This window comes from Rhinichthys klamathensis, unplaced genomic scaffold, assembly GCF_029890125.1.
Source record: "Rhinichthys klamathensis goyatoka isolate OS25496 unplaced genomic scaffold, OSU_Roscu_1.1 h1tg000011l_1, whole genome shotgun sequence".
Taxonomy (NCBI): domain Eukaryota; kingdom Metazoa; phylum Chordata; class Actinopteri; order Cypriniformes; family Leuciscidae; genus Rhinichthys; species Rhinichthys klamathensis.
The window spans coordinates 20,473,946-20,498,641 of NW_026606564.1; the positions used below are offsets into that span (position 1 = coordinate 20,473,946).

Consider the following 24,696-nt stretch of genomic DNA (forward strand, 5'->3'; position numbering starts at 1 on the left):
ATGCATTTATTTTATTTCTTAAATACAAGGAATGCAAGAAGTGCTGCACGGGGAGTAACTTCAGTGTCTTCAGTGTAACTGGTTGCTGCTGTGATTGTGTGTGTCACACACTCACACACACCCTGATGACGCGTAGGTGTGCGTTGCTTGTAATCCGTTTTTAACATATAAGCCATGAAATAAGAAAGGCTTTTTGTATTTTTCTAAAAACTAATACTCGAGTGCCTTGGATTGTTATTTCTTTTTTTTTCTTTCTATTTATTTTAATCTAATTTTATTTATTTTAATCATTTTCATTTATTTTTATTAAGATATTTTATTTATTTAATTTAAATACAATTTTGTTTATTTAACCAATTTATCATTTCAATATTCAATCCAATGTATTATTATTTATTTTTATATTTTTTATTTAATTCAAATGTATTTAATTATTTAGTTCTATGACGCTGGTCACGTGATAACAGGTTTTTCAACGGCTTTGCGTGATACATGTTACTTTTCTCAGCGCGGGTCGGGCTTGACCAATCACGCGGAGGCAATCGCAGAATAACGTTTTTTACATTTATTTATGTATTTTTAATGTCAACAATAATAATTTCATGTATAGCAATGGAATTGATTTCTACTTGTAAGTGAGTTACCAGTCCTCGAAATGATCAGATGATCATATATTCCAACACAAAGCTCGACGCTGACGGTGTGTGTGTGTTCGCTCTCGAGCGCCTGCTGGAGGAACAGCGCGTGACGTGTGTCTCGGTAACCGACAGCAGCAGCAGCAGCTCGAGCTCTAGCTCGGTGTGTGTGTGTGTCCGCAGATGGAGGGCGATGGACGCCGAGCACCGCTGCTCCGCCACACCGGGAGATCCGTCAGCCTCCGCACAGGTACAGACCCCGAACAGCAGCAGGAACACGCCCGTGCCCGACACTGTGGCGGCGCGCCTCAGATGTGTTGCTCAGCAGCAGCAGTCGCATCTCGTGTTGCCATGGTGACTCGCCATCGTTTTCAGCTGAGTCAGCGCTAACGAGAGAGAGAGCGCGCGAGGCGAGCGCGGGAACTGTACTGATGCTGCAGTAGATATATCGAGATAGAATAACACAACAGAGTTATCGAGAGAATTTGTGTGTGTGTGTGTGTGTGTGTGTGTGTGTGTTTAGCTCGGGTTGATGAGTAAAGGCGTGATATGAGATGCAGACTAGTGTGTGTGTGTGTGTGTGTGTGTGTGTGTGTGTCTGTGTGTGTGTGTGTGTGTGTGCAGGTCGTCAGCTGTGCAGTAGTGCAGCTGATGTGTGTGTGAGTGTGTGTGTGTGTGCAGGTCGTCAGCTGTGCAGTAGTGCAGCTGATCTAGTGCACTAACAGCTACACACACCTTGCGGATAATCTCACTCAGATGACACTGGTTAAAACATCATTAGTTTCCCAAAGCCAACTATGGTCGCAAGTTCCGTCGTTACCAATAGAGTTCAATGGAAATTGCGATAGTTGGATAACGATGCTTTCGGGAAACGCACTCCTGGCCGTTCGTAAAGTCTGGCTTAATCTAAGTCCACGCGAGAGGTTTAGTAATAACTAATTCTATAGTTTATTCGGTTCTTAAAGGGATAGTTCAGCCATAAATAAAAAAAATCTGACATAATTTACTAACCCTTCAAGTTGTTTAACCTGGTTTAATGTATTTCTTCTGTTGAACACAAAAGAAGATGTTTTTAAGAATGTCGGTAATTAAACAGTTAATGGTTCAAAACAGTTCAAAATATCCGTGTCCCAGAATTGTCATTTTTGTGTACTATCCCTTTAAGACAGACCATAGTTTGTAGACAAACACGTGAGCAGAAGCTGTGCTGAAATGCCGCGAATTTCAGTTCATCCTTGATTCGCGTAACGGTCAAATTAGTTTCCTGTGAAATACGACACTCTTTTATCATGGATAAATAATAGGGATTTTATATAATATGCACTATATTGCAGTGTATTTTTACCTAACATGTTCTTTCGATATTTAATGCATGTTTGAATAAATCAATTTTTTTATGACAACAACTATTTAAATGTTTTATATTTAAAAAATAAAACTAGTAGAAACATAATTATACCATTAAAAGGTTATTATAAGCAGGGCTTTGTGTACCTCAGCAGTGGCGTGTAACAGTCTCCTCCACTTTGGCCGGTTGAATTTTATATATAATGTACATTTTTTAATTGTAGTCTTTTAAAAAGGCATCTGAAATAGTAAAATAAGTGCAAAATATCTATTTTTTGATACATATCGATACTGAAATATCTGAAACACTTCCAATACTCATTTTCCATTTACCAGCTGCTCTTTCTCTCGAGTGACACACAAACCCGCCTCTCCTCACTCAATCGTTTCATTCGCTCAAGAGATTCGTTCAAAAACACTGATTCATCCAGTCAGGAAACAAGTCTTTATGAGTGAGTCATTGAGTCATTCACTCAAGAGATTCGTTCAAAAACACTGATTTATCCAGTCAGGAAACAAGTCTTTATGAGTGAGTCATTGAATCATTCACTCAAGAGATTTGTTCAAAAACACTGATTCATCCAGTCAGGAAACAAGTCTTTATGAGTGAGTCATTGAGTCATTCACTCAAGAGATTTGTTCAAAAACACTGATTCATCCAGTCAGGAAACAAGTCTTTATGAGTGAGTCATTGAATCATTCACTCAAGAGATTCGTTCAAAAACACTGATTCATCCAGTCAGGAAACAAGTCTTTATGAGTGAGTCATTGAATCATTCACTCAAGAGATTCGTTCAAAAACACTGATTCATCCAGTCAGGAAACAAGTCTTTATGAGTGAGTCATTGAGTCATTCACTCAAGAGATTCGTTCAAAAACACTGATTCATCCAGTCAGGAAACAAGTCTTTATGAGTGAGTCATTGAGTCATTCACTCAAGAGATTCGTTCAAAAACACTGATTCATCCAGTCAGGAAACAAGTCTTTATGAGTGAGTCATTGAGTCATTCACTCAAGAGATTCATTCAAAAACACTGATTCATCCAGTCAGGAAACAAGTCTTTATGAGTGAGTCATTGAGTCATTCACTCAAGAGATTCGTTCAAAAACACTGATTCATCCAGTCAGGAAACAAGTCTTTATGAGTGAGTCATTGAATCATTCACTCAAGAGATTCGTTCAAAAACACTGATTCATCCAGTCAGGAAACAAGTCTTTATGAGTGAGTCATTGAGTCATTCACTCAAGAGATTTGTTCAAAAACACTGATTTATCCAGTCAGGAAACAAGTCTTTATGAGTGAGTCATTGAGTCATTCACTCAAGAGATTCGTTCAAAAACACTGATTCATCCAGTCAGGAAACAAGTCTTTATGAGTGAGTCATTGAGTCATTCACTCAAGAGATTCGTTCAAAAACACTGAATCATCCAGTCAGGAAACAAGTCTTTATGAGTGAGTCATTGAATCATTCACTCAAGAGATTTGTTCAAAAACACTGATTCATCCAGTCAGGAAACAAGTCTTTATGAGTGAGTCATTGAGTCATTCACTCAAGAGATTCGTTCAAAAACACTGATTCATCCAGTCAGGAAACAAGTCTTTATGAGTGAGTCATTGAGTCATTCACTCAAGAGATTCGTTCAAAAACACTGATTCATCCAGTCAGGAAACAAGTCTTTATGAGTGAGTCATTGAATCATTCACTCAAGAGATTCGTTCAAAAACACTGATTCATCCAGTCAGGAAACAAGTCTTTATGAGTGAGTCATTGAGTCATTCACTCAAGAGATTTGTTCAAAAACACTGATTCATCCAGTCAGGAAACAAGTCTTTGTGAGTGAGTCATTGAGTCATTCACTCAAGAGATTCGTTCAAAAACACTGATTCATCCAGTCAGGAAACAAGTCTTTATGAGTGAGTCATTGAGTCATTCACTCAAGAGATTCGTTCAAAAACACTGATTCATCCAGTCAGGAAACAAGTCTTTATGAGTGAGTCATTGAGTCATTCACTCAAAACAGTTAAAAAAAGAAACTTCATTGAAAATAATTGAAAATTTTTGTCAGAACCTCTAGTAAATTACATGTTAGTTTGTTTAGTTGTCTGTTCAGAATCGTGATAAATAAATTTGAAAAATCTAATTTACCCAGAATCGTATGGAAGCATATGGGTAGCAATATTAAATTTGAAATGTAATATGCAAAATGACCATGTAAAATGGCAATGCATTTCTGTACTTAAATTACATTTTCCATTACATTTGTGCAACGTTTGGTGCAAAATGAAAATATTCTATAATTCACATTTGCCATTTCATACACTAGTTTTAATATGTAAATTGAGTGCATATTTGAACTCTTTATAAGGTGCAAAAATGCACTCCGAGCCGATGAAAATGTAAATTTAAATACAGAAATGCATTGCCATTTTATATTGCATTTTCATTTTGCATATTACATTTCAAATTGAATATTGCTACCCATATGCTTCCATAGAATCGCGCAGCTCTAATGTATTATTAAAAACGCTCGGCTGGTTTTCATTCACCAGTGTCTGGTGTGTGTGGAGGAGACAGGCCACTAGATGTCGCTAATCTGCTTCATTGTGTCGCATTCAGTTTATATGTGGGTCACTTTCACTCGCTTCATCTACACACACACACACACACACACGTATGGAAACACAGTCTTTTAACCCGACAGTTATCGTCTCCACATTATCAGAGATGCTCCATCGCAACAGAAGTCTGAGAGATTTGATAAAACACTGTGAGATGAGACGAATGTGCAGATCTGGTGCTTTTAATCATCCTCTCAGTTCACTGTAACACTCTGAACAGAAGAGGAATAGAGGAATCACTGTGTTTAAGAGCAGTTGGGGAATAAACCAGCATGACCTGAGGAAACGTGTGTGCAGCTTTAATGCTTTCTTGTTTTCTAAAGAGAATATGTGCCATAGAGGAAGCTTATTCTCTACATGACCCATAAATGAAGAGACCATGTCAGAATGTTTTGCCAACGTTCCCATTAGGTTATGAAAATGATATTTCTGAACGTTGAAGAATAATGTTTTTGTGCCAGCGTTTGAGAACCTGTACAGGAGCGTTCGGTTCGCGTTCCTGGATGAGTGTGTGTTTAGCGCTGAAGCTCAGATCTGAGAGGCTGGGAACGAGCTTCGGCACGGATTATAATGACATAACTCCCTCAGAGCCGCCGGCGCACATGGCAGAAGTTAATGAGAGGATTTCTCTATCGCCCCACTTTAATATCAGCTAAAGCAGCGTGAAGCGAGTGTGTGCGCCGCTGGACAGTGTGTTCGAGAGGACGTCCTCGTGACGGAAAGCTACTGTTCGAGTACTTCAAATATCTTCACATGTGTGGGTACATCATTAATGTAATTATTAGTGGTTTAGTCAGTCACCTCAAGATGAGTGTGTGTTTGTGCTCCAGACGTTATTGGCTCCTCAGATCGAGTTAGGGATGCGCCGATATGAACATTTTGGCCGATAACGATAGCCGATAATTCTTTTTATACCATGGTCTGGGTGAATACTCGATTCTGATTGGCTGCAGGGTGTCCGTTAAAAAGTGATAGAGGACACCTAGTAAAGGAGTTCTGGTGAAACTGACGGTTTACCGTTCGAAATTAATAAATAAATGCGCTGCTTACAACAGCTGTGAGTAACCATAGCAACAGGCAGTCAAAGTACAATACACTAATACAATACAAACTAATACAACAATGAGCGACTTCGTTATTTCTTTTAACATTTATGGAGAATATGACAACTTTGACGACTGGTATGCTGCTGAAGAAAGAAAAAATGTAAATAAAACGGAGAAACGACACAAAGAGATAACATCGGGTGAATTGAATCAAATAGAAGACGAAAAAGATGAGATCAACACGAAAAAAAATACTAAATGGGCAGTAAATACACTCAGAGACTTTATTGTTCAAAAAGAAATGGACTCCAGCTTTGAAAATTACACCGCTGCTGCTCTGAATGAGACCCTGCGGGAGTTTTACGCAGCTGTCTAGACAACCAAGGCAGGAGGAGAGTACAGCGTTTCAAGCCTAAGGAGCCTGAGAGCCGGTATCAATCGCCATATAAGGGAATTCAATATTATAACTGACACCAGATTCATGACCTGTAATGCTGTGTTTAAAGCAATAATTAAACGTTACAGAAAAAGCGGTAAAGATACCAGCGTTCACCATCCACGTATTTCTGAGTCTGATCTTGAAATCATAAAGAATTCACCTGTACTGTCTCCCAATACGCCCCTTGGCCTGGTCAGAAAAGTCTGGTTTGACATCCAGCTGTGTTTGGCTCGGCGTGGCAGGGAGGGCAACCGGGAGCTCTCCATGCAGTCTTTTAAAGTCCAGAGAGACGAGGATGGGGTTGAGTTTGTCACCCTGGCTTACAATCCGCACACCAAAAACCACATCGATCCGAATGACCCAGATAAGGAAAACTTCCGAGGTTTTATGTTTGCCAGACCCGGGGATCCGCTGTGTCCGGTAAAAAGTTTCACGTCCTATGTGTCCAAATGTCCATCTGACGCAAAAGCTTTCTACCACCATCCGAAGCGCACCGTGACATCCGCTTCCGAAGTGTGGTACAGCCGGGAGCCGATGGGTATCCACTACCTCGGGAACATGATGAAAAAGATCAGCGAAGATGTAGGCCATTACAATTTATGTAAATATAAATGTATTATTAGGCCTAGTAGATCTACTTTTATTATAATTATAACTATTATTATCATCATCGTTTTATCATAGGTGGTGGGCCTTTCGAAGGTCTACACTAACCACAGCCTCCGAAGCACCGCTGTAGGTCGACTCTCCGATGCTGGACTGGAGAGCCGTCAAATAATGTCGGTGACAGGCCATCGATGCGAGAGCAGTCTGCGGGCTTACTGGGCTCCGTCAGTCCGTGAGAGACGAAGCTGGAGCAACATACTGTCTGCATCAAGTGCCCATCATGGGCAGTACCCAGCTTTTGTGGATCCTCCTTCAAAGGCCCCTATGTCTGACTTGCCGACTTTTTCAAATTGCACTATAAATGGAAACGTTGAAATTAATTGTAAATAAAAAAGCTAGCATGTAGGCAAATGACCCTGATTAATCTGATTAATTTATTGCCCTCTATAAGCGCAAATCGCTGGAGCCAGAACTAATTTTTTTTTTTTTTTTGATTGTTGTTTGATTAATTGTTTTATGTGTAATAAAAAAAATAACTATGCCTACCTTTGTGTTTCATGAAAAAAAAAATGCATTTTTCAACCTGAAGGGTTCTACAAGCTGAGCGGACTATAAATATCTCCGGTTGCTAAATAAACCGTCAGGCAAGTTATTATTTGTAAAAACTAGAGATTTAGCCTAATTAAAATATAAACTAATGTTTTAAAAATGTTTTATTTGGCAAGTGACCATGGTATAAGCGGGTTAATGCCCTTCGAGGTGTCCGTTGTAAGGTTTTAATGGACTTCGGCGGAGGCAACCGTCCTCCGCTGCGCGTCGGCCGGTTTACACCTCGCCGTCGTCCATTAAAACCTTACAACGGACACCTCGTCGGGCATTAACCCTTACATATTTGAAAGCCGATAAACGGTATATTTGCTGATTAATCTAAATCCATATTTTTATATAATTTTTGAGAGCCTGATTACAAAAACAAAAGTCTCACCATTAAAATCCATGTACCAAACACACAATTATAATGCTCTTATTATAATTGTATGTAGCCGATATGACAGACATGTTGCACTTCACTGTATTTTCCTTTTCTAAAGTGATTTCAATCATATTTCAAGCAATTCAAACCCATCATGTTGAACAGTCGCATCTGAAGCGTCTCAGCTGAGGAAATAATACATCGTTGATAAGTTGAGAAGGGTATAAGGTCAAGGTCAATGTAGCATTTATTGTCTCCCTAAGGAGCAATTTGTTTTAGATTAGGCAACTGCTGCCGTATCAACACATAACACATGTAACATACAACATTAACAAACATTTCAAATCCTAAAAACCCTGCATCATAAAAACAGTACATCTCATTACACCAGCTCATAACTGCAGCCTGGAGATCTCCGAAACAGGGCGGAGCTCCAGAATAGGTGTGGCTTCCTTCTTAGACAGGCACATGACACGCATGCATGATTTTTTTCCCTCCAATCAACTTCAGCGCAAACTCCGCCCCGCAGCCGATTCTGAAGATTTCATTGGTCATGTCAAACACAGTGCTGATTTCATACAACGCTATGCTACACAAATCCTAACCCCTAACCCTACTCTACACCCTAACCTTAACCAGTGAAAATGACTGCCAGGCAGGGTTTGCGCTGAATAGCGTACTAATTAAGAAAATGGCAGTTCAGGAGATAAGCAGTTAATAAGATAAGCCAGGCCGTCCGTAACTTCCAAACCGGACCTCACCAGGCATTGGATTGATTTGGTTGCGAGTGCAGTGTGCTTGCAGAGAGACTCCGCCCACACACTCTTCTGATTGGCTGTGATTTTGGATTGATTTGGTTGTGAGTGCAGTGCGTTTGCAGAGAGACTCCGCCCACACACTCTTCTGATTGGCTGTGATTTTGGATTGATTTGGTTGTGAGTGCAGTGCGCTTGCAGAGAGACTCCGCCCACACACTCTTCTGATTGGCGGTGATTTTGGATTGATTTGGTTGTGAGTGCAGTGCGCTTGCAGAGAGACTCCGCCCACACACTCTTCTGATTGGCTGTGATTTTGGATTGATTTGGTTGTGAGTGCAGTGCGCTTGCAGAGAGACTCCGCCCACACACTCTTCTGATTGGCTGTGATTTTGGATTGATTTGGTTGTGAGTGCAGTGCGCTTGCAGAGAGACTCCGCCCACACGCTCTTCTGATTGGCGGTGATTTTGGATTGATTTGGTTGTGAGTGCAGTGCGCTTGCAGAGAGACTCCGCCCACACACTCTTCTGATTGGCGGTGATTTTGGATTGATTTGGTTGTGAGTGCAGTGCGTTTGCAGAGAGACTCCGCCCACACACTCTTCTGATTGGCTGTTTTGATTTTGGAATGATTTGGTTGCGAGTGCAGTGCGCTTGTAGAGAGACTCCGCCCACACACTCTTCTGATTGGCTGTGATTTTGGATTGATTTGGTTGCGAGTGCAGTGCGCTTGCAGAGAGACTCCGCCCACACACTCTTCTGATTGGCTGTGATTTTGTATTGATTTGGTTGTGAGTGCAGTGCGCTTGCAGAGAGACTCCGCCCACACACTCTTCTGATTGGCTGTATTGATTTTGGAATGATTTGGTTGCGAGTGCAGTGCGCTTGCAGAGAGACTCCGCCCACACACTCTTCTGATTGGCTGTATTGATTTTGGAATGATTTGGTTGCGAGTGCAGTGCGCTTGTAGAGAGACTCCGCCCATACACTCTTCTGATTGGCTGTGATTTTGTATTGATTTGGTTGTGAGTGCAGTGCGCTTGCAGAGAGACTCCACCCACACACTCTTCTGATTGGCTGTATTGATTTTGGAATGATTTGGTTGTGAGTGCAGTGCGCTTGCAGAGAGACTCCGCCCACACACTCTTCTGATTGGCTGTATTGATTTTGGATTGATTTGGTTGTGAGTGCAGTGCGCTTGTAGAGAGACTCCGCCCACACACTCTTCTGATTGATTGTGATTTTGGATTGATTTGGTTGTGAGTGCAGTGCGCTTGCAGAGAGACTCCGCCCACACGCTCTTCTGATTGGCTGGATTGATTTTGGATTGATTTGGTTGTGAGTGCAGTGCGCTTGCAGAGAGACTCCGCCCACACACTCTTCTGATTGGCTGGATTGATTTTGGATTGATTTGGTTGTGAGTGCAGTGCGCTTGCAGAGAGACTCCGCCCACACATTCTTCTGATTGGCTGTATTGATTTTGGAATGATTTGGTTGCGAGTGCAGTGCGCTTGTAGAGAGACTCCGCCCATACACTCTTCTGATTGGCTGTGATTTTGTATTGATTTGGTTGTGAGTGCAGTGCGCTTGCAGAGAGACTCCACCCACACACTATTCTGATTGGCTGTATTGATTTTGGAATGATTTGGTTGTGAGTGCAGTGCGCTTGCAGAGAGACTCCGCCCACACACTCTTCTGATTGGCTGTATTGATTTTGGATTGATTTGGTTGTGAGTGCAGTGCGCTTGTAGAGAGACTCCGCCCACACACTCTTCTGATTGATTGTGATTTTGGATTGATTTGGTTGTGAGTGCAGTGCGCTTGCAGAGAGACTCCGCCCACACGCTCTTCTGATTGGCTGGATTGATTTTGGATTGATTTGGTTGTGAGTGCAGTGCGCTTGCAGAGAGACTCCGCCCACACACTCTTCTGATTGGCTGTATTGATTTTGGATTGATTTGGTTGTGAGTGCAGTGCGCTTGTAGAGAGACTCCGCCCACACACTCTTCTGATTGATTGTGATTTTGGATTGATTTGGTTGTGAGTGCAGTGCGCTTGCAGAGAGACTCCGCCCACACGCTCTTCTGATTGGCTGGATTGATTTTGGATTGATTTGGTTGTGAGTGCAGTGCGCTTGCAGAGAGACTCCGCCCACACACTCTTCTGATTGGCTGTATTGATTTTGGATTGATTTGGTTGTGAGTGCAGTGCGCTTGTAGAGAGACTCCGCCCACACACTCTTCTGATTGATTGTGATTTTGGATTGATTTGGTTGTGAGTGCAGTGCGCTTGCAGAGAGACTCCGCCCACACGCTCTTCTGATTGGCTGGATTGATTTTGGATTGATTTGGTTGTGAGTGCAGTGCGCTTGCAGAGAGACTCCGCCCACACACTCTTCTGATTGGCTGGATTGATTTTGGATTGATTTGGTTGTGAGTGCAGTGCGCTTGTAGAGAGACTCCGCCCACACGCTCTTCTGATTGGCTGTGATTTTGGATTGATTTGGTTGTGAGTGCAGTGCGCTTGCAGAGAGACTCCGCCCACACGCTCTTCTGATTGGCTGTGATTTTGGATTGATTTGGTTGCGAGTGCAGTGCGCTTGCAGAGAGACTCCGCCCACACACTCTTCTGATTGGCGGTGATTTTGGATTGATTTGGTTGTGAGTAGAGTGCGCTTGCAGAGAGACTCCGCCCACACACTCTTCTGATTGATTGTGATTTTGGAATGATTTGGTTGTGAGTGCAGTGCGCTTGCAGAGAGACTCCGCCCACACGCTCTTCTGATTGGCGGTGATTTTGGATTGATTTGGTTGTGAGTAGAGTGCGCTTGCAGAGAGACTCCGCCCACACACTCTTCTGATTGATTGTGATTTTGGATTGATTTGGTTGTGAGTAGAGTGCGCTTGCAGAGAGACTCCGCCCACACACTCTTCTGATTGATTGTGATTTTGGATTGATTTGGTTGTGAGTAGAGTGCGCTTGCAGAGAGACTCCGCCCACACACTCTTCTGATTGGCTCTGATTTTGGAATGATTTGGTTGTGAGTGCAGTGCGCTTGCAGAGAGACTCCGCCCACACACTCTTCTGATTGGCGGTGATTTTGGATTGATTTGGTTGTGAGTAGAGTGCGCTTGCAGAGAGACTCCGCCCACACACTCTTCTGATTGGCGGTGATTTTGGATTGATTTGGTTGTGAGTAGAGTGCGCTTGCAGAGAGACTCCGCCCACACACTCTTCTGATTGGCTCTGATTTTGGAATGATTTGGTTGTGAGTGCAGTGCGCTTGCAGAGAGACTCCGCCCACACACTCTTCTGATTGGCGGTGATTTTGGATTGATTTGGTTGTGAGTAGAGTGCGCTTACAGAGAGACTCCGCCCACACACTCTTCTGATTGGCGGTGATTTTGGAATGATTTGGTTGCGAGTGCAGTGCGCTTGTAGAGAGACTCCGCCCACACACTCTTCTGATTGATTGTGATTTTGGATTGATTTTTGACGTTTCTGCTGTGGACAGACAAACTGAATGTCGCTAGAATCTTATCGCATCGCGTCTGGTTAGGACCTGGTGTCTTGCTGGATTTTTGACATCACTGGACACACGTCACGATCGCTGTCTCTTATGTTTCCTTCATCGTCAATGATCAAACAAATGACTTCTGGTAGCTTTGTTCCTGGAACAGGACTGAACAACCTGCAGAGAAAAGACATCAGCCTCATGCCTCTCTCTCTTCCCAAGGTCATGTACTGCATCTCACTAATTCATCCAATACATCTAAAAGTTAGGACTGAAATCCAAAAGTAAAGACCCACACAATCATCTGTGCTGCTCGGGGCGAGACTCTTCTTCGTGAATGAGTGTGTGTTGACAGAGAGCGGAGATGGCGTTACGCAAGCATGACGTCACTGGAGTTCAGCTGAAGTGCTCAGAGCCGCATGATGGTCTCTGGTGATGTGACTGACACAGATGGTAAAGGGATAGTTCACCCAAAAAGTACAATTCTGGCATCATTTGTCCTCACATCGGTCCAAACCCATAAGACTTTTGTTACTCTTTGAAACATAATATTAGGATAGTTTTGAATAGGTCATATTATGCCGTTTTACAAAGTCTTGTTGTGTTTGTTCTCTACTAGAACAGGTTTTCCTGCCTGAATGTTGATTATTTTCCTCAGATTCTCCATTGTTGCGGCTCCTCTCTTCCCAGTCTGTCAGTAACGCTCTGTTTACTTCCTGTCTCTGTGAAGCCCCTCCTTCTGAAAAGCACACTGTGCTCTGATTGGTCGGCTGGAGCAGTGTGTTGTGATTGGTCGAGCGCTTCAAGTGTGTTTGTGAAAGTCCCGCCCCTTACCATAACCGCCAGTTTAACACACTACTAACTAACTCAACCAGGCCCCGCCCCTTTATTCTGCGTATTAATTATTATAATGAGGAATATTGTGACGTGTTCCCGGAAGAAACTCAAGACTACAGTGGAGGCGTTTCAGGAGTTCAGAAACACTGACACTGATATAGAGGAGACTGGAGCTTCTTCATGCTGAAACAGCACTTTGCTAGCAGGAACTGTTTGTTGAAGTAAATCCTGCAGTCTTCTGTCTCCTTGATGCTGGTGGAGTGAGGCCGGACTCATGAATGTCCTGATTCGAGATCCTCAGGCCTCCTTCATATCTCCGCTGCGCTCTATCACTCCGAGGGCCTGATCCAGCCTGATCCGGCTATCATCCACAGCACAGGGACTGAGATTAAGACGGAGCGGATGTGTTTCAGCAGCCTACGGTTAGTTAGTTCATTCATTATTCACGGTCTGCTGCACGTGCCTGCTGATGTAACCGTGCACTGATGTGTGTGTGTGTCTACTACTAGTGTTTGGACAACTGACTCCAGTGCAAACCCACAACACACACGCATATTGAGATGTAGATGTACAGGCGTGCAGCTGATCCAGTGTGTTCAGTGTCTCCGAGCAGCTCTGCGGGTTTAACATGCATTTATCCTCACATTCACTTCATCTCAACACTTCTGTGGATGAAGATTATAGCATTTCATGTTGTTATTATTCCCGCTCTAAGCTATTGAGCCTGAGGAGTCTCAGACAGCAGAGGCTCAGTTGATGAGAAAATACTGTGATTATGGTCAGAAGCAAGTTAACTTGGTTACTGTTGAAATTTCATTCCCTTAATGACTACTTTACATTCATAATGAGATTTGTTGTGATTTAACTTTACCTCATGTAAACACAATACTTGCGACTGAACTCGTAATCGTAGCAACCATAATCGAGTAAAATATGTGGCATATGCTGATTTTAATCGCCAAAAACACTTTAATCGCATGTATTCCACCGAATGCACGCGCTTATGAAGAACACGATGGCGGTTTCATGCACAGATTCATAAACGTAGCGGTAAAGAAGACATCGCATCTTTGGGCTGCTGAAGAAACACTGATTAGGGATGCACCGAAATAAATATTTTGGCCGATACCGATAATTCTTTAAAAGCCGATAACCGATATATTGGCTGATAAATCTAAATCTGATTTTTATATCATTTTTGAGAGATTCTCCTTATTAAAAGCCATGTCCCAAATACAATTATAATGATGTTCTCGGTGGTCGACCGATATATCGGCCGATATTTGGCATTTTTAAAATATCGTTATTGGCCGATACGTTTTTCTGATTGGCCGATGTGTTGGAAGCGGGACTTTTATTTTGACGGGCGTCGCTGAGAACACCAGTCACAGCGCTCTCTCACATTCTCCGTCTTCATTAGTTTACCATCTCTGTCAGTCATTTCTCATACTGTGTTAGACAGAACTGGTAAACAAAGAAAGTAAACGGTATGCGAAAAAGTAAAGCTTTTGCTTTTATATTATTTGTAACAGAAAAGGCAAACAATCAGGCTAAAATACGTTCTCATTTACCGTCAGCATTCAGCAAATGCGCATCTACATCATTTAAACAAATCTCTGAATATCTAATGAACATTTACTTTCACAAACCTTGGAGATTTAATGGACTCCAGCGGTGAGATCGTGTGAAGTGTGTGTGTGTGTAGCCGGCATAACCGTGTTCCTGCGAGTGACGGCCGGTCTGAAGAGTGCGAACAGAAGATCAGCTTCACCGCAGACGCCATCGTAACACTTTAAATCCTTCAGTTTAAAATATGCTGGGCTATATCCAGTGTCCCACTGTGGCATATTCATATCGCTTTCACTGTGTGCTGTATGTAAAATTAGCCTTACCTTGTCTTGATTTGAAAAAATATGATTACCAGTGCGCACGATATTACCAGATTACTGAGTGCCGTTACAGTGTTTACTTCCTTTTTATTCACATTTAAACAATTACTTTATTTGTGAAAAATACTGTAATAGGATTGCAGATTCATCTAAAATATAAGCATGTTTATTTTAAGGATTGGTTTTCTAATTTATTAAATATTGATTAAAATAAATATAAAGTATATATATATATATATATATATAAATATCGGCTTTAAATGGGCCATCGGCCACCCTGTTCTCTAAGATATCGGCATCGGCCATCAAAAAACCAATATCGGTCGACCACTAATTAAATGTAGCCGATATGACAGACATGTTGACCTTCACTGTATTTTCCTTTTTTGAAGTGATTCCTATCATATTTCAAGCAATTCAAAACCATCATGTTGAACAGTGCGCATCTGAAGTGTCTCATTCATCGACTTTAATATATCGGACAAATTTTCTTATCGGGCCGATAACGCTAGCATTATAAATAAACATATATCGGCCGATACCGATAACCGATAATTCTTTAAATCTGGATGCCTATAACCGATATATTTGTAGATAAATCTAAATCCAAATTTTTATATAATTTTTGAGAGCCTGATTACAAAACAAAAGTCTCACTATTAAATTCCATGTCCCAAACACACAATTATAATGTTCTTATTATAACTTTATGTAGCCGATATGACAGACTTGACTGTATTTTCCTTTTTTGAAGTGATTCCAATCATATTTCAAGCAATTCAAACCCATCATGGTGAACAGTGCGCATATGAAGCGTCTCAGCTTTATCGGCCAAATCTTCTTATCAGGCCGATACCGATAGCATTAAAACTGAACATGGGCTGATATATGGTGCATCTCTTCTCACTAGTGCAGCCGGGTCTGAGATGTGAACCACAGCATGTCATGTCCTGTGTGATGCATCTCTGGTCTGGTGTGTGTGTGTGTGTGTGTGTGGGCAGTGACGTCCTGAAGAGCGGGTGTAGATGATCCAGGCCGTGACTCAGCGCTGAATCATGTCTTCACTGCTCTGCAGGATCTGTTGAGTCACGGATGGGCTGATGTTATTAGGTGAGGATGTGCTTATGTGGCGTTTAGCAGCTCTTCAGTGCCGGTGTGTCTCTGACCACGCCTGGAGATCCACAGTTAAACGCTCATTTGTGACACATTCAGAGCGGTGGAGGATCAAAACATGTGGCTCCGTCATGAAACAATACTGCAGAAAGTCATTTACAGTGTAATTCGATAAAAAAACAATATGCTATGATGTGAATGTGTCATCCCGGTCAAACTATAGCATGGTTCAAGCCCAGGGTTCTGACGTATATTTGGCTTGTGTGTGGTAATGTTCAATCATTACTGGAAAAGCGTCAGTGACGTATGCAGGACTGTCCTATCATTAGTGTGCTTAAGCCCCGCCCCCTTAAGCTGACGCTCATCTGCATAAACTCCTCAGAGCCACGCCCACATCTCAACATCCAATCAGAAAGAACCATTACAGCTATAAACTGACAGTTTAACATTCAAATTAATGTATCACATCTAATAATGATTCAGGGGAGGTTTGACAAGGACAGCAGAATTATTTCTTAGGTTTGCATTTTATTAATGTAAAACTAAGACATTTTAGATGTCTCAATACTAATAAAACTGTGTAGTTTGCAGTAAATGTCTCAAACACAGCAGTATGCAGCATTGATGCCACATAAAAATATTTCAGATCATTCAGCAGTTTTATTCAGTTTTGTGTAAAATACCCCTTCCAGTTAATTCGTCACACTGGGAAGGGAAGGTCAGGTCAAGTACATTGAGCACTGTGGGATACAGTACAGCACATCATGCACACTGAACTTCACATCGTGCAGAAACAGTAGGACTAGTGTGTGTGTGTGTGTGTGGAAGCAAACACATCGTCCAGCTGGTAACCTTCTGTCAGTGTGTGTGTGTGTGTGAAACTCATCATCACTGCAGCAGTGTTTGTCTGTGATTTGAGACACACTCCTTGCACTGCAGTTCCACTGAGTGTCTATAGGGGGCGCACAGTGCGCGAGCGCGTGCCCAGTGCTGCTCAGATGCGCGCTCATCTCCACCACCATCATCATCTCCTCCATCATCCTCATCCTCATCATGTCTGTGGTGGATCCGACAGTCCTGCACGGCGTCTGGGGCAGCAGCGCGCCCGCGGGAATGGAGAAGCCGAAGAACAAGGGCTTCAGCCTGGCCAGGATGATGACTCTGAACTACAGGAAGGAGAAGGAGAAGGAGAACCAGAACCAGAACCAGCACCACAACAACAACATGCCCTTCATGATCCACTGCCACATCGGCAAGGAGATCAAGCACATATGCAGCAACTGCAGCCGCGGCAGCCACGCGCGTCAGGACGGTGAGGAACGCGTGCGTTCATGCGCTCATTTAGCGCTGGCAGTCTCATTACATGTCTACAGCCGTGTGTGTGCGTCAGATGATGGGCGTCGCGTCGCGTTCACCCAGGACGCGGTCTCGCGTTCTGCTTTTGTTTATATTAATTATTATTATCATGTACACATGCGACAGACGCACGTGCGTCGCGTATAGCGCCGCGTTTTTAATGTAAACGCGCTAAAAGTGGATACGTGTTTGCTATTTTTCAGTTGTCGGTCTGTCTGTATACAGACACGCGTTACATGGGCGTCTCTACTGGGGGTTTTTCATTGTGATTTCTTTCTTTTCAGTGTGGTTTTAAAAAAATAAAATAAATATTCAGCTGATTTCATTGGTAAACACAACCATTCTTTCACCTGTCAACAAAAAAGTACAGACTAAAGAAATATCATTGCGACAAACAGTTATGCTGGCTATCAGGATGTTCTAACAATACTATACTTAGTTTACAGTCACCATGAATTAAAACAGAAGTTGTTTCAGTCTTTTCTTCAATATTGTGCCATATCTCAGTGAAACGCTTCTGAAACAAGAACAAATGTGGGCGGGGCTTGTTTTTGAGGAATTAATTGGATGGTTGTGGTTTGCTATTGGTGGATCTCATGTGAGTGACAGGTTATAGCCCCGCCCACATCATCAGAGAAGATGGTTATTCTGATTCTAGATCACCAGGAACATGAATTTAACACAATAATGATTATGGATATTAATATGGATATTTTTCTGCGTGGCTTGGCTTCAGAAGGCCTTTATTAACCCCTGAAGTTGTATTTATTACTTTTATGATGGAGGGATGTGCTTTTCAGGGCTTCACAATCTCATCCCCCATTCACTGCCACTATAAAGCTGGGAAGAGCCAGGTTATGTTTTAATATAACTCTGATTGTGTTTGTCATATTAGGATGACTTGAGGGAGAGTACATCATGGGGTAATGTTCAGGTTTGTATGAACTATCCCTTTAAGGTGAAAGGCTTTCGGCTTCATTGACTGTAATGTGATGATGTAGTTTCGGTCAGGGCAGATCATACAGCAAACGTGCCGTCATATTAAATCCCATGGTTTAATCCGCTTCATTAAAGTCCTCTCTGATTAATGCATGTCACGCGTGTGTTAATGTGATTAGGATGTAAGTATAAATACTCCAACACGTGCTTCAAACATGTCCTTCATCACAGCTCGTCCTCATGATCACATGACCCTGCTCTCGTCACACACTGATGCTGACTGCTCTTCTAGAAGTGTGTGTGTGTGTGTGTGTGTGTGTGTCAGTAGGGACTGTGTTTGACCTACTTCTTCAGTTTAAGCACTTCCAGTGAATGCTCCAGTTTGAGCCTGTGTTACTCCAGTTTGGGCCTGTGTTCCTCCAGTTTGAGCCTGTGTTCTCCCAGTTTGAGCCTGTGTTCCTCCAGTTTGAGCCTTTGTTCCTCCAATTTGGGCCTGTGTTACTCCAGTTTGGGCCTGTGTTCCTCCAGTTTGAGCCTGTGTTCTCCCAGTTTGAGCCTTTGTTCCTCCAGTTTGAGCCTGTGTTCTCCCAGTTTGGGCCTTTGTTCCTCCAGTTTGAGCCTGTGTTCCTCCAGTTTGAGCCTGTGTTCCTCCAGTTTGGGCCTGTGTTACTCCAGTTTGGGCCTGTGTTCCTCCAGTTTGAGCCTGTGTTCCCCCAGTTTGAGCCTGTGTTCCCCCAGTTTGAGCCTTTGTTCCTCCAGTTTGAGCCTGTGTTCCTTCAGTTTGGGCCTGTGTTCCCCCAGTTTGAGCCTGTGTTCCTCCAGTTTGAGCCTGTGTTCCTCCAGTTTGAGCCTGTGTTCCTCCAGTTTGAGCCTGTGTTCCCCCAGTTTGAGCCTGTGTTCCTCCAGTTTGAGCCTGTGTTCCTCCAGTTTGAGCCTGTGTTCCTCCAGTTTGGGCCTGTGTTCCCCCAGTTTGAGCCTGTGTTCCTCCAGTTTGGGCCTGTGTTCCTCCAGTTTGGGCCTGTGTTCCCCCAGTTTGGGCCTTGAGCCTGTGTTCCCCCAGTTTGAGCCTGTGTTCCTCCAGTTTGAGCCTGTGTTCCTCCAGTTTGAGCCTGTGTTCCTCCAGTTTGAGCCTGTGTTCCCCCAGTTTGAGCCTGTGTTACTCCAGTTTGAGCCTGTGTTCTCCCAGTTTGAGCCTGTGTTCCTCCAGTTTGAGCCTGTGTTCCTTCAGTTTGAGCCTGTGTTCCTCCAGTTTGAGCCTGTGTTCCTCCAGTTTGAGCCTGTGTTCCCCCAGTTTGAGCCTGTGTTCCCCCAGTTTGAGCCTGTGTTCCCCCAGTTTGAGCCTGTGTTCCTCCAGTTTGGGCCTGTGTTCCCCCAGTTTGGGCCTGTGTTCCTTCAGTTTGAGCCTGTGTTCCTCCAGTTTGAGCCTGTGTTCCTCCAGTTTGAGCCTGTGTTCCTCCAGTTTGAGCCTGTGTTCCTCCAGTTTGAGCCTGTGTTCCTCCAGTTTGAGCCTGTGTTCCCCCAGTTTGAGCCTGTGTTCCCCCAGTTTGAGCCTGTGTTCCCCCAGTTTGGGCCTGTGTTCCTTCAGTTTGAGCCTGTGTTCCTCCAGTTTGAGCCTGTGTTCCTCCAGTTTGAGCCTGTGTTCCTCCAGTTTGAGCCTGTGTTCCTCCAGTTTGAGCCTGTGTTCCTCCAGTTTGAGCCTGTGTTCCTCCAGTTTGAGCCTGTGTTCCTCCAGTTTGAGCCTGTGTTCCTCAAGTTTCAGCCTGTGTTCCCCCAGTTTGAGCCTGTGTTCCCCCAGTTTGAGCCTGTGTTCCCCCAGTTTGAGCCTGTGTTCCTCCAGTTTGGGCCTGTGTTCCCCCAGTTTGAGCCTGTGTTCCTTCAGTTTGAGCCTGTGTTCCTCCAGTTTGAGCCTGTGTTCCTCCAGTTTGAGCCTTTGTTCCTCCAGTTTGAGCCTTTGTTCCTCCAGTTTGAGCCTGTGTTTCTCCAGTTTGAGCCTGTGTTCCCCCAGTTTGAGCCTGTGTTCCCCCAGTTTGGGCCTGTGTTCCCCCAGTTTGGGCCTGTGTTCCCCCAGTTTGGGCCTGTGTTCCTCCAGTTTGAGCCTGTGTTCCTCCAGTTTGAGCCTGTGTTCCCCCAGTTTGAGCCTGTGTTCCTCCAGTTTGAGCCTGTGTTCCTCCAGTTTGAGCCTGTGTTCCTCCAGTTTGAGCCTGTGTTCTCCCAGTTTGAGCCTGTGTTCCTCCAGTTTGAGCCGTTGTGTTCCCCCAGTTTGAGCCGTTGTGTTCCCCTAGTTTGAGCATGTGTTCCCCCAGTTTGAGCCTGTGTTCCTCCAGTTTGAGCCTGTGTTCCTCCAGTTTGAGCCTGTGTTCCTCCAGTTTGAGCCTGTGTTCCCCCAGTTTGAGCCTGTGTTCCTCCAGTTTGGGCCTGTGTTCCCCCAGTTTGGGCCTGTGTTCCTTCAGTTTGAGCCTGTGTTCCTCCAGTTTGAGCCTGTGTTCCTCCAGTTTGAGCCTGTGTTCCTCCAGTTTGAGCCTGTGTTCCTCCAGTTTGAGCCTGTGTTCCTCCAGTTTGAGCCTGTGTTCCTCCAGTTTGAGCCTGTGTTCCTCCAGTTTGAGCCTGTGTTCCTCCAGTTTGAGCCTGTGTTCCCCCAGTTTGAGCCTGTGTTCTTCCAGTTTGAGCCTGTGTTCCTCCAGTTTGAGCCGTTGTGTTCCCCCAGTTTGAGCCGTTGTTCCTCCAGTTGAGCGTGTGTGTGTGTGTGTTCCTCTAGTTTGAGCATGTGTGTGTGTGTTCCCCCACAGCAGAAGAGGTGGAGAAGCTGTCCTCCATGCGCTCCGAGTCTCTGGTGCCGCCCGGCCACTGCCGGAGCAAGTTCTCCACGCTGGGACGCCTCTTCAAGCCCTGGAAGTGGAGGAAGAACAAGAGCGAGACCTTCAAGCAGAGGTCCACAGGTAAACGCTTCTTTCTCTTCTATACATTCTGTATTAAAACCAAAATACACCAATAATACAACGGGACAGACGCGTGTATCCGAAGCGACTTGCATTGCATCCAAGGTGCAAATTTGATCAGTTCACTGGGAATTGAACCCATGACCTTTGGTGTTACTAGTGTAGTTGTTTGAGCTACAGGAAAACTTTCAATCTTGCAAAATATTGAGTTTATAGAACTGCAAAATGCTGCATCTGGCAAGAACACAAATATATTTCCTAAGTAGGGGTGGGAATCGCAGGGTACCTCACGATCACGATACAGCAATTCTGTGATAATTGATATATATCGCTAGACAATCCTATGAGACTATACCCGAGATCTAGTTTACATTGACACACTTAGATCCCAGAAGTCCTATTGCTTTAGCGAAGCAGCATGTCAATGTCACTCAAGATCTCCTCATCATGTTATGTTGTGTGTGGCTCGTTTGTATCCAGACAACCTGCTCTGAATACGACTCATGGCTTTGGTTGCGCATCGAGGGCTTTATTCAGTAATGTGTTTGCATGAGCATGTCTGCCTCAATTGAGCACGTACGTTTTTTATGTGCATCTTGGTGTTTCCACCCGGCTATTTTCTTTCATGCGATATCCCGAAACGAGCAGAAGCAGTCTGATGGAGGCGTAGCTGATGAAGATCATGAGAGAGCATGTGTCTGGTACTGCATCATGTTTAGGAGAAGCACGTCCCGTGATGTTTGATATTTCTCAACTCTTGACTCTGTAGAGGACCTTAGTGAGACCTGTTGTTCCCGCTGATGTCAGTCCCGGATTGTGTTGATCTGTGGGTTTGTTGGGACAGGGGAAGTGCTGCTATTGATCAGTTGAGGGAATGTTCTGGGTTCAGCGCGTATAAAGGGTTATAACCTTAAAGTTATGAACAAACATTCTTCCAGCTTTAATATATTATTCATACATCGTTCATGGCATGTTGTTTGTTTGTTTTTAAATGTTACTACTTGTTTCAGAACAATCGCATAAAGTTTGAAGAATGATGGAATGCAATGTTATTTTAACGTTTTTATTACCAAGAAAAAACATTTTTAAAGCGTTTCAAACTGGTCGTTTTGAACCTGCAGAGAACATTCATAAATAACGTTTTTTAAACCTCAATGGGAACCCAGTAAACTACATCATTACATATTTACTGATGAGTTTGACTGGTGATGATGCGGCATCAATATAATATCAGAAGAAATAAACGAAAACGTCATATGCAGATTGAGTTGTGATAGCCCAAAACTGAGAAACGATTGGGCTAAAAGGATAAGTGTGTCATTAATGTAAAATGCCCAATCAGAGATTCTATGCAAATGTTTGCATTGTTGCAATTTATTAGGATATTAGAATAACGACAGATGAATAAGCAAATCCTGCTGTCATTCCTCAAACATCTGCTTATTAAACCCTCAAACTGTATATCCTTCATCTCCATATATCCTTGTTTTGTTGATCAGTGTAGTGTAGATGACCTCACACATCCCATATTGACTCTAGACAGCCACCAACATAGTCAAAACAGAACTTATTCAGACATCAGATATCATTTACTAGTAGTGTTACATATGTGAATAGTTTGCATGTGTGTTTTGATGGCGCTATTGATCAGTGTAGATTAAATCACAGACCCACGCTGACTCCAGATCAGCCATCATGATATCACACACACTCTGATTCGCAGTGTGACTGAGCTCTCGAGTGTTTGTGGTCCAGCAGATGAGAAGGGTCTGTTCTGTCCCAGTGTCCCGAGGCGTGACCACACTGAGCTGTCCCTCACCTCTCGCTCTTCATCTGTGTTCCCAGCGCTGGAGAGGAAGATGTGTGCGCGCCAGAGCCGGGACGAGCTGATCCAGAGAGGCGTGCTGAAGGAGATCTTCCAGAAAGGTCAGTCACCGGACGAGAAGGACATGGAGACACGGCGGCACGCAATCCAATCCAAACGTCTACATTGACTCTGTATTGAGTGAAGCTCCTGCTTGTCAGCAAACAACAAAACAATGTCTACAAGCGGCTGTGTGACGGGGTGTACAGCAAACAAGCTGAAAAACCCAGAAACACGCTTTTATTAGCGGTCGACCCCAAAATACGAGCGTTTTTGGACACAAAAGTGGATTCAGGCGATTGAGACCGAGCTCAACATGTCCTGTTACTCTGAGAACTGACTTACGCCCGCTGGAGGCGACAGGGTAGCGCACCTTACAGAAATATAACATATAAAACTGACATTTGGATATTTGACTCACCAGTGAGACACAAAATGTGTACTGCACACTTAAGGTCCTTTCACACTGGACGCGATTTATTCGCGCGATAGTTTTATTTTTGATCAGCTGTTTGTGTAACGAGTGCTTCCACACCGAACGCGAATGTGCCGCGGCGAAAAACGACTTATTTTTTTCGCTTCGATGTCGATTTTTTATTTACTTTTGCGGCGACAGAAAAGGCTTCAGCCAATCACATACAGGGAAACAAAGGTGAAGCTTGTTGACGCTTTGGCCGCTCTGACGTAGCAGCATTATGTGCGAGAGAAGAGAAGTGTCACAACATGAAATGTAAACTAAAAACAAGCAATACATTAAAACTAGAAACCTTTTATAATGACAGCATTTTTATATGGCCTATTCCGCATCATTTATGACATGACGGTGTTTGCTTATAGGGAGCAGTTAAGAACGAGGCATGGGATAACATAGCTGGGATAGTTGGTGTCTCCGGCGAGTTGATAAAGTGCGTGCTGAGAAATAATTGATTTTGAATTTTTTCAACATTCATGGTTGTGTGTTTCATATTATTTTTGCATGGATGTATAGGCCACACACCAGAGCATGTGCGTAAATAAACCAGAGCGGGGTGACGCTTAAATAGACCTATAAGTAAAAAAACTCAAACATACGTTTCATATATACGTTTAAATAATATAATGCTATTTTTTTTATTTCATCTATGATGATTAGCTATATGGGAACCGCATGAGATGAGTAGCCTCAAGGATCATAAGATGCCCAATATATCGAAAACATTTGGAATGGGTCAGACAAAATTTTGGCCACTTATTAAGTTTTGTTTTGTAGAAAGCCTTTCTTTAAAGTGAATTTCGTTATGTATAAATTGTATCTTAATTTTAATCAATGTTTCATCAACAAATTGCCTGGATTAATAGGAATAAGAAGCAAATATAGTAGACAATATAATTAGGACACGGAGGCGCCGGCGCGTGAACTGGAGCGTGTCTCACACCGAAAACACTTTATTAATAAACAATTCAAATGTTTAATGCATAATCCTTACTTTGGCCGGTTCTTTGTGGCAAAGTTTTAGCTACTTTACAAGATTAGCATACTCCCCTTCAGACTCTCTGTTCTTTAAGATTGGGTGCACACAAAACCTTCTTTTCTGTCTTTTAAAGAAAACGAAAAGCTCGTCTTCACTGGATGATGATGATGATGATGATGTGTCCGTGTTTTCTCAGCTGTCGGCGCAAAAGTTTTGGAATGTAGAAGCTCTGAACGTCGCAAATTCGCGTCGCGGCTGATGTGAATGGTTTTGACGCGGACTATTCGCTTTTTCGTTCCGCGTCCGGTGTGAAAGGGCCTTTAGGCCGTGTGTCCACTGAAGCGTTTCTACACGCGGCTGGCGTATTTTTTCAGTT

The 24,696-nt window shown here is 43.4% G+C and overlaps 2 protein-coding genes across 3 annotated transcripts in view; both read left to right on the forward strand.

Moving 5' to 3' along the window:
* Positions 1 to 750: 750 nt before the first annotated feature.
* LOC130100707 (phosphatase and actin regulator 1) overlaps positions 751 to 24,696 on the forward strand; it is a 54,601-nt gene continuing 30,655 nt past the window's right edge. Inside the window, exons 1-3 of one of the 2 annotated variants that reach the window (XM_056266267.1) lie at positions 751 to 885; positions 20,856 to 21,005; positions 22,851 to 22,931. In XM_056266267.1, the coding sequence (XP_056122242.1) occupies positions 819 to 885; positions 20,856 to 21,005; positions 22,851 to 22,931 (298 nt within the window). In that variant the 5' untranslated portion in view covers positions 751 to 818. Of the gene's footprint in view, positions 886 to 16,742; positions 17,087 to 20,855; positions 21,006 to 22,850; positions 22,932 to 24,696 lie in introns of those variants that run through there. The other variant, XM_056266259.1, reaches the window with a different exon arrangement.
* Positions 5,706 to 7,587, forward strand: LOC130100733 (uncharacterized). Its single transcript, XM_056266317.1, has 2 exons — positions 5,706 to 6,669; positions 6,772 to 7,587. Exons 1-2 carry the CDS (start codon positions 6,130 to 6,132, stop codon positions 7,081 to 7,083), a joined length of 852 nt encoding a protein of 283 aa, XP_056122292.1. The 5' UTR covers positions 5,706 to 6,129; the 3' UTR covers positions 7,084 to 7,587.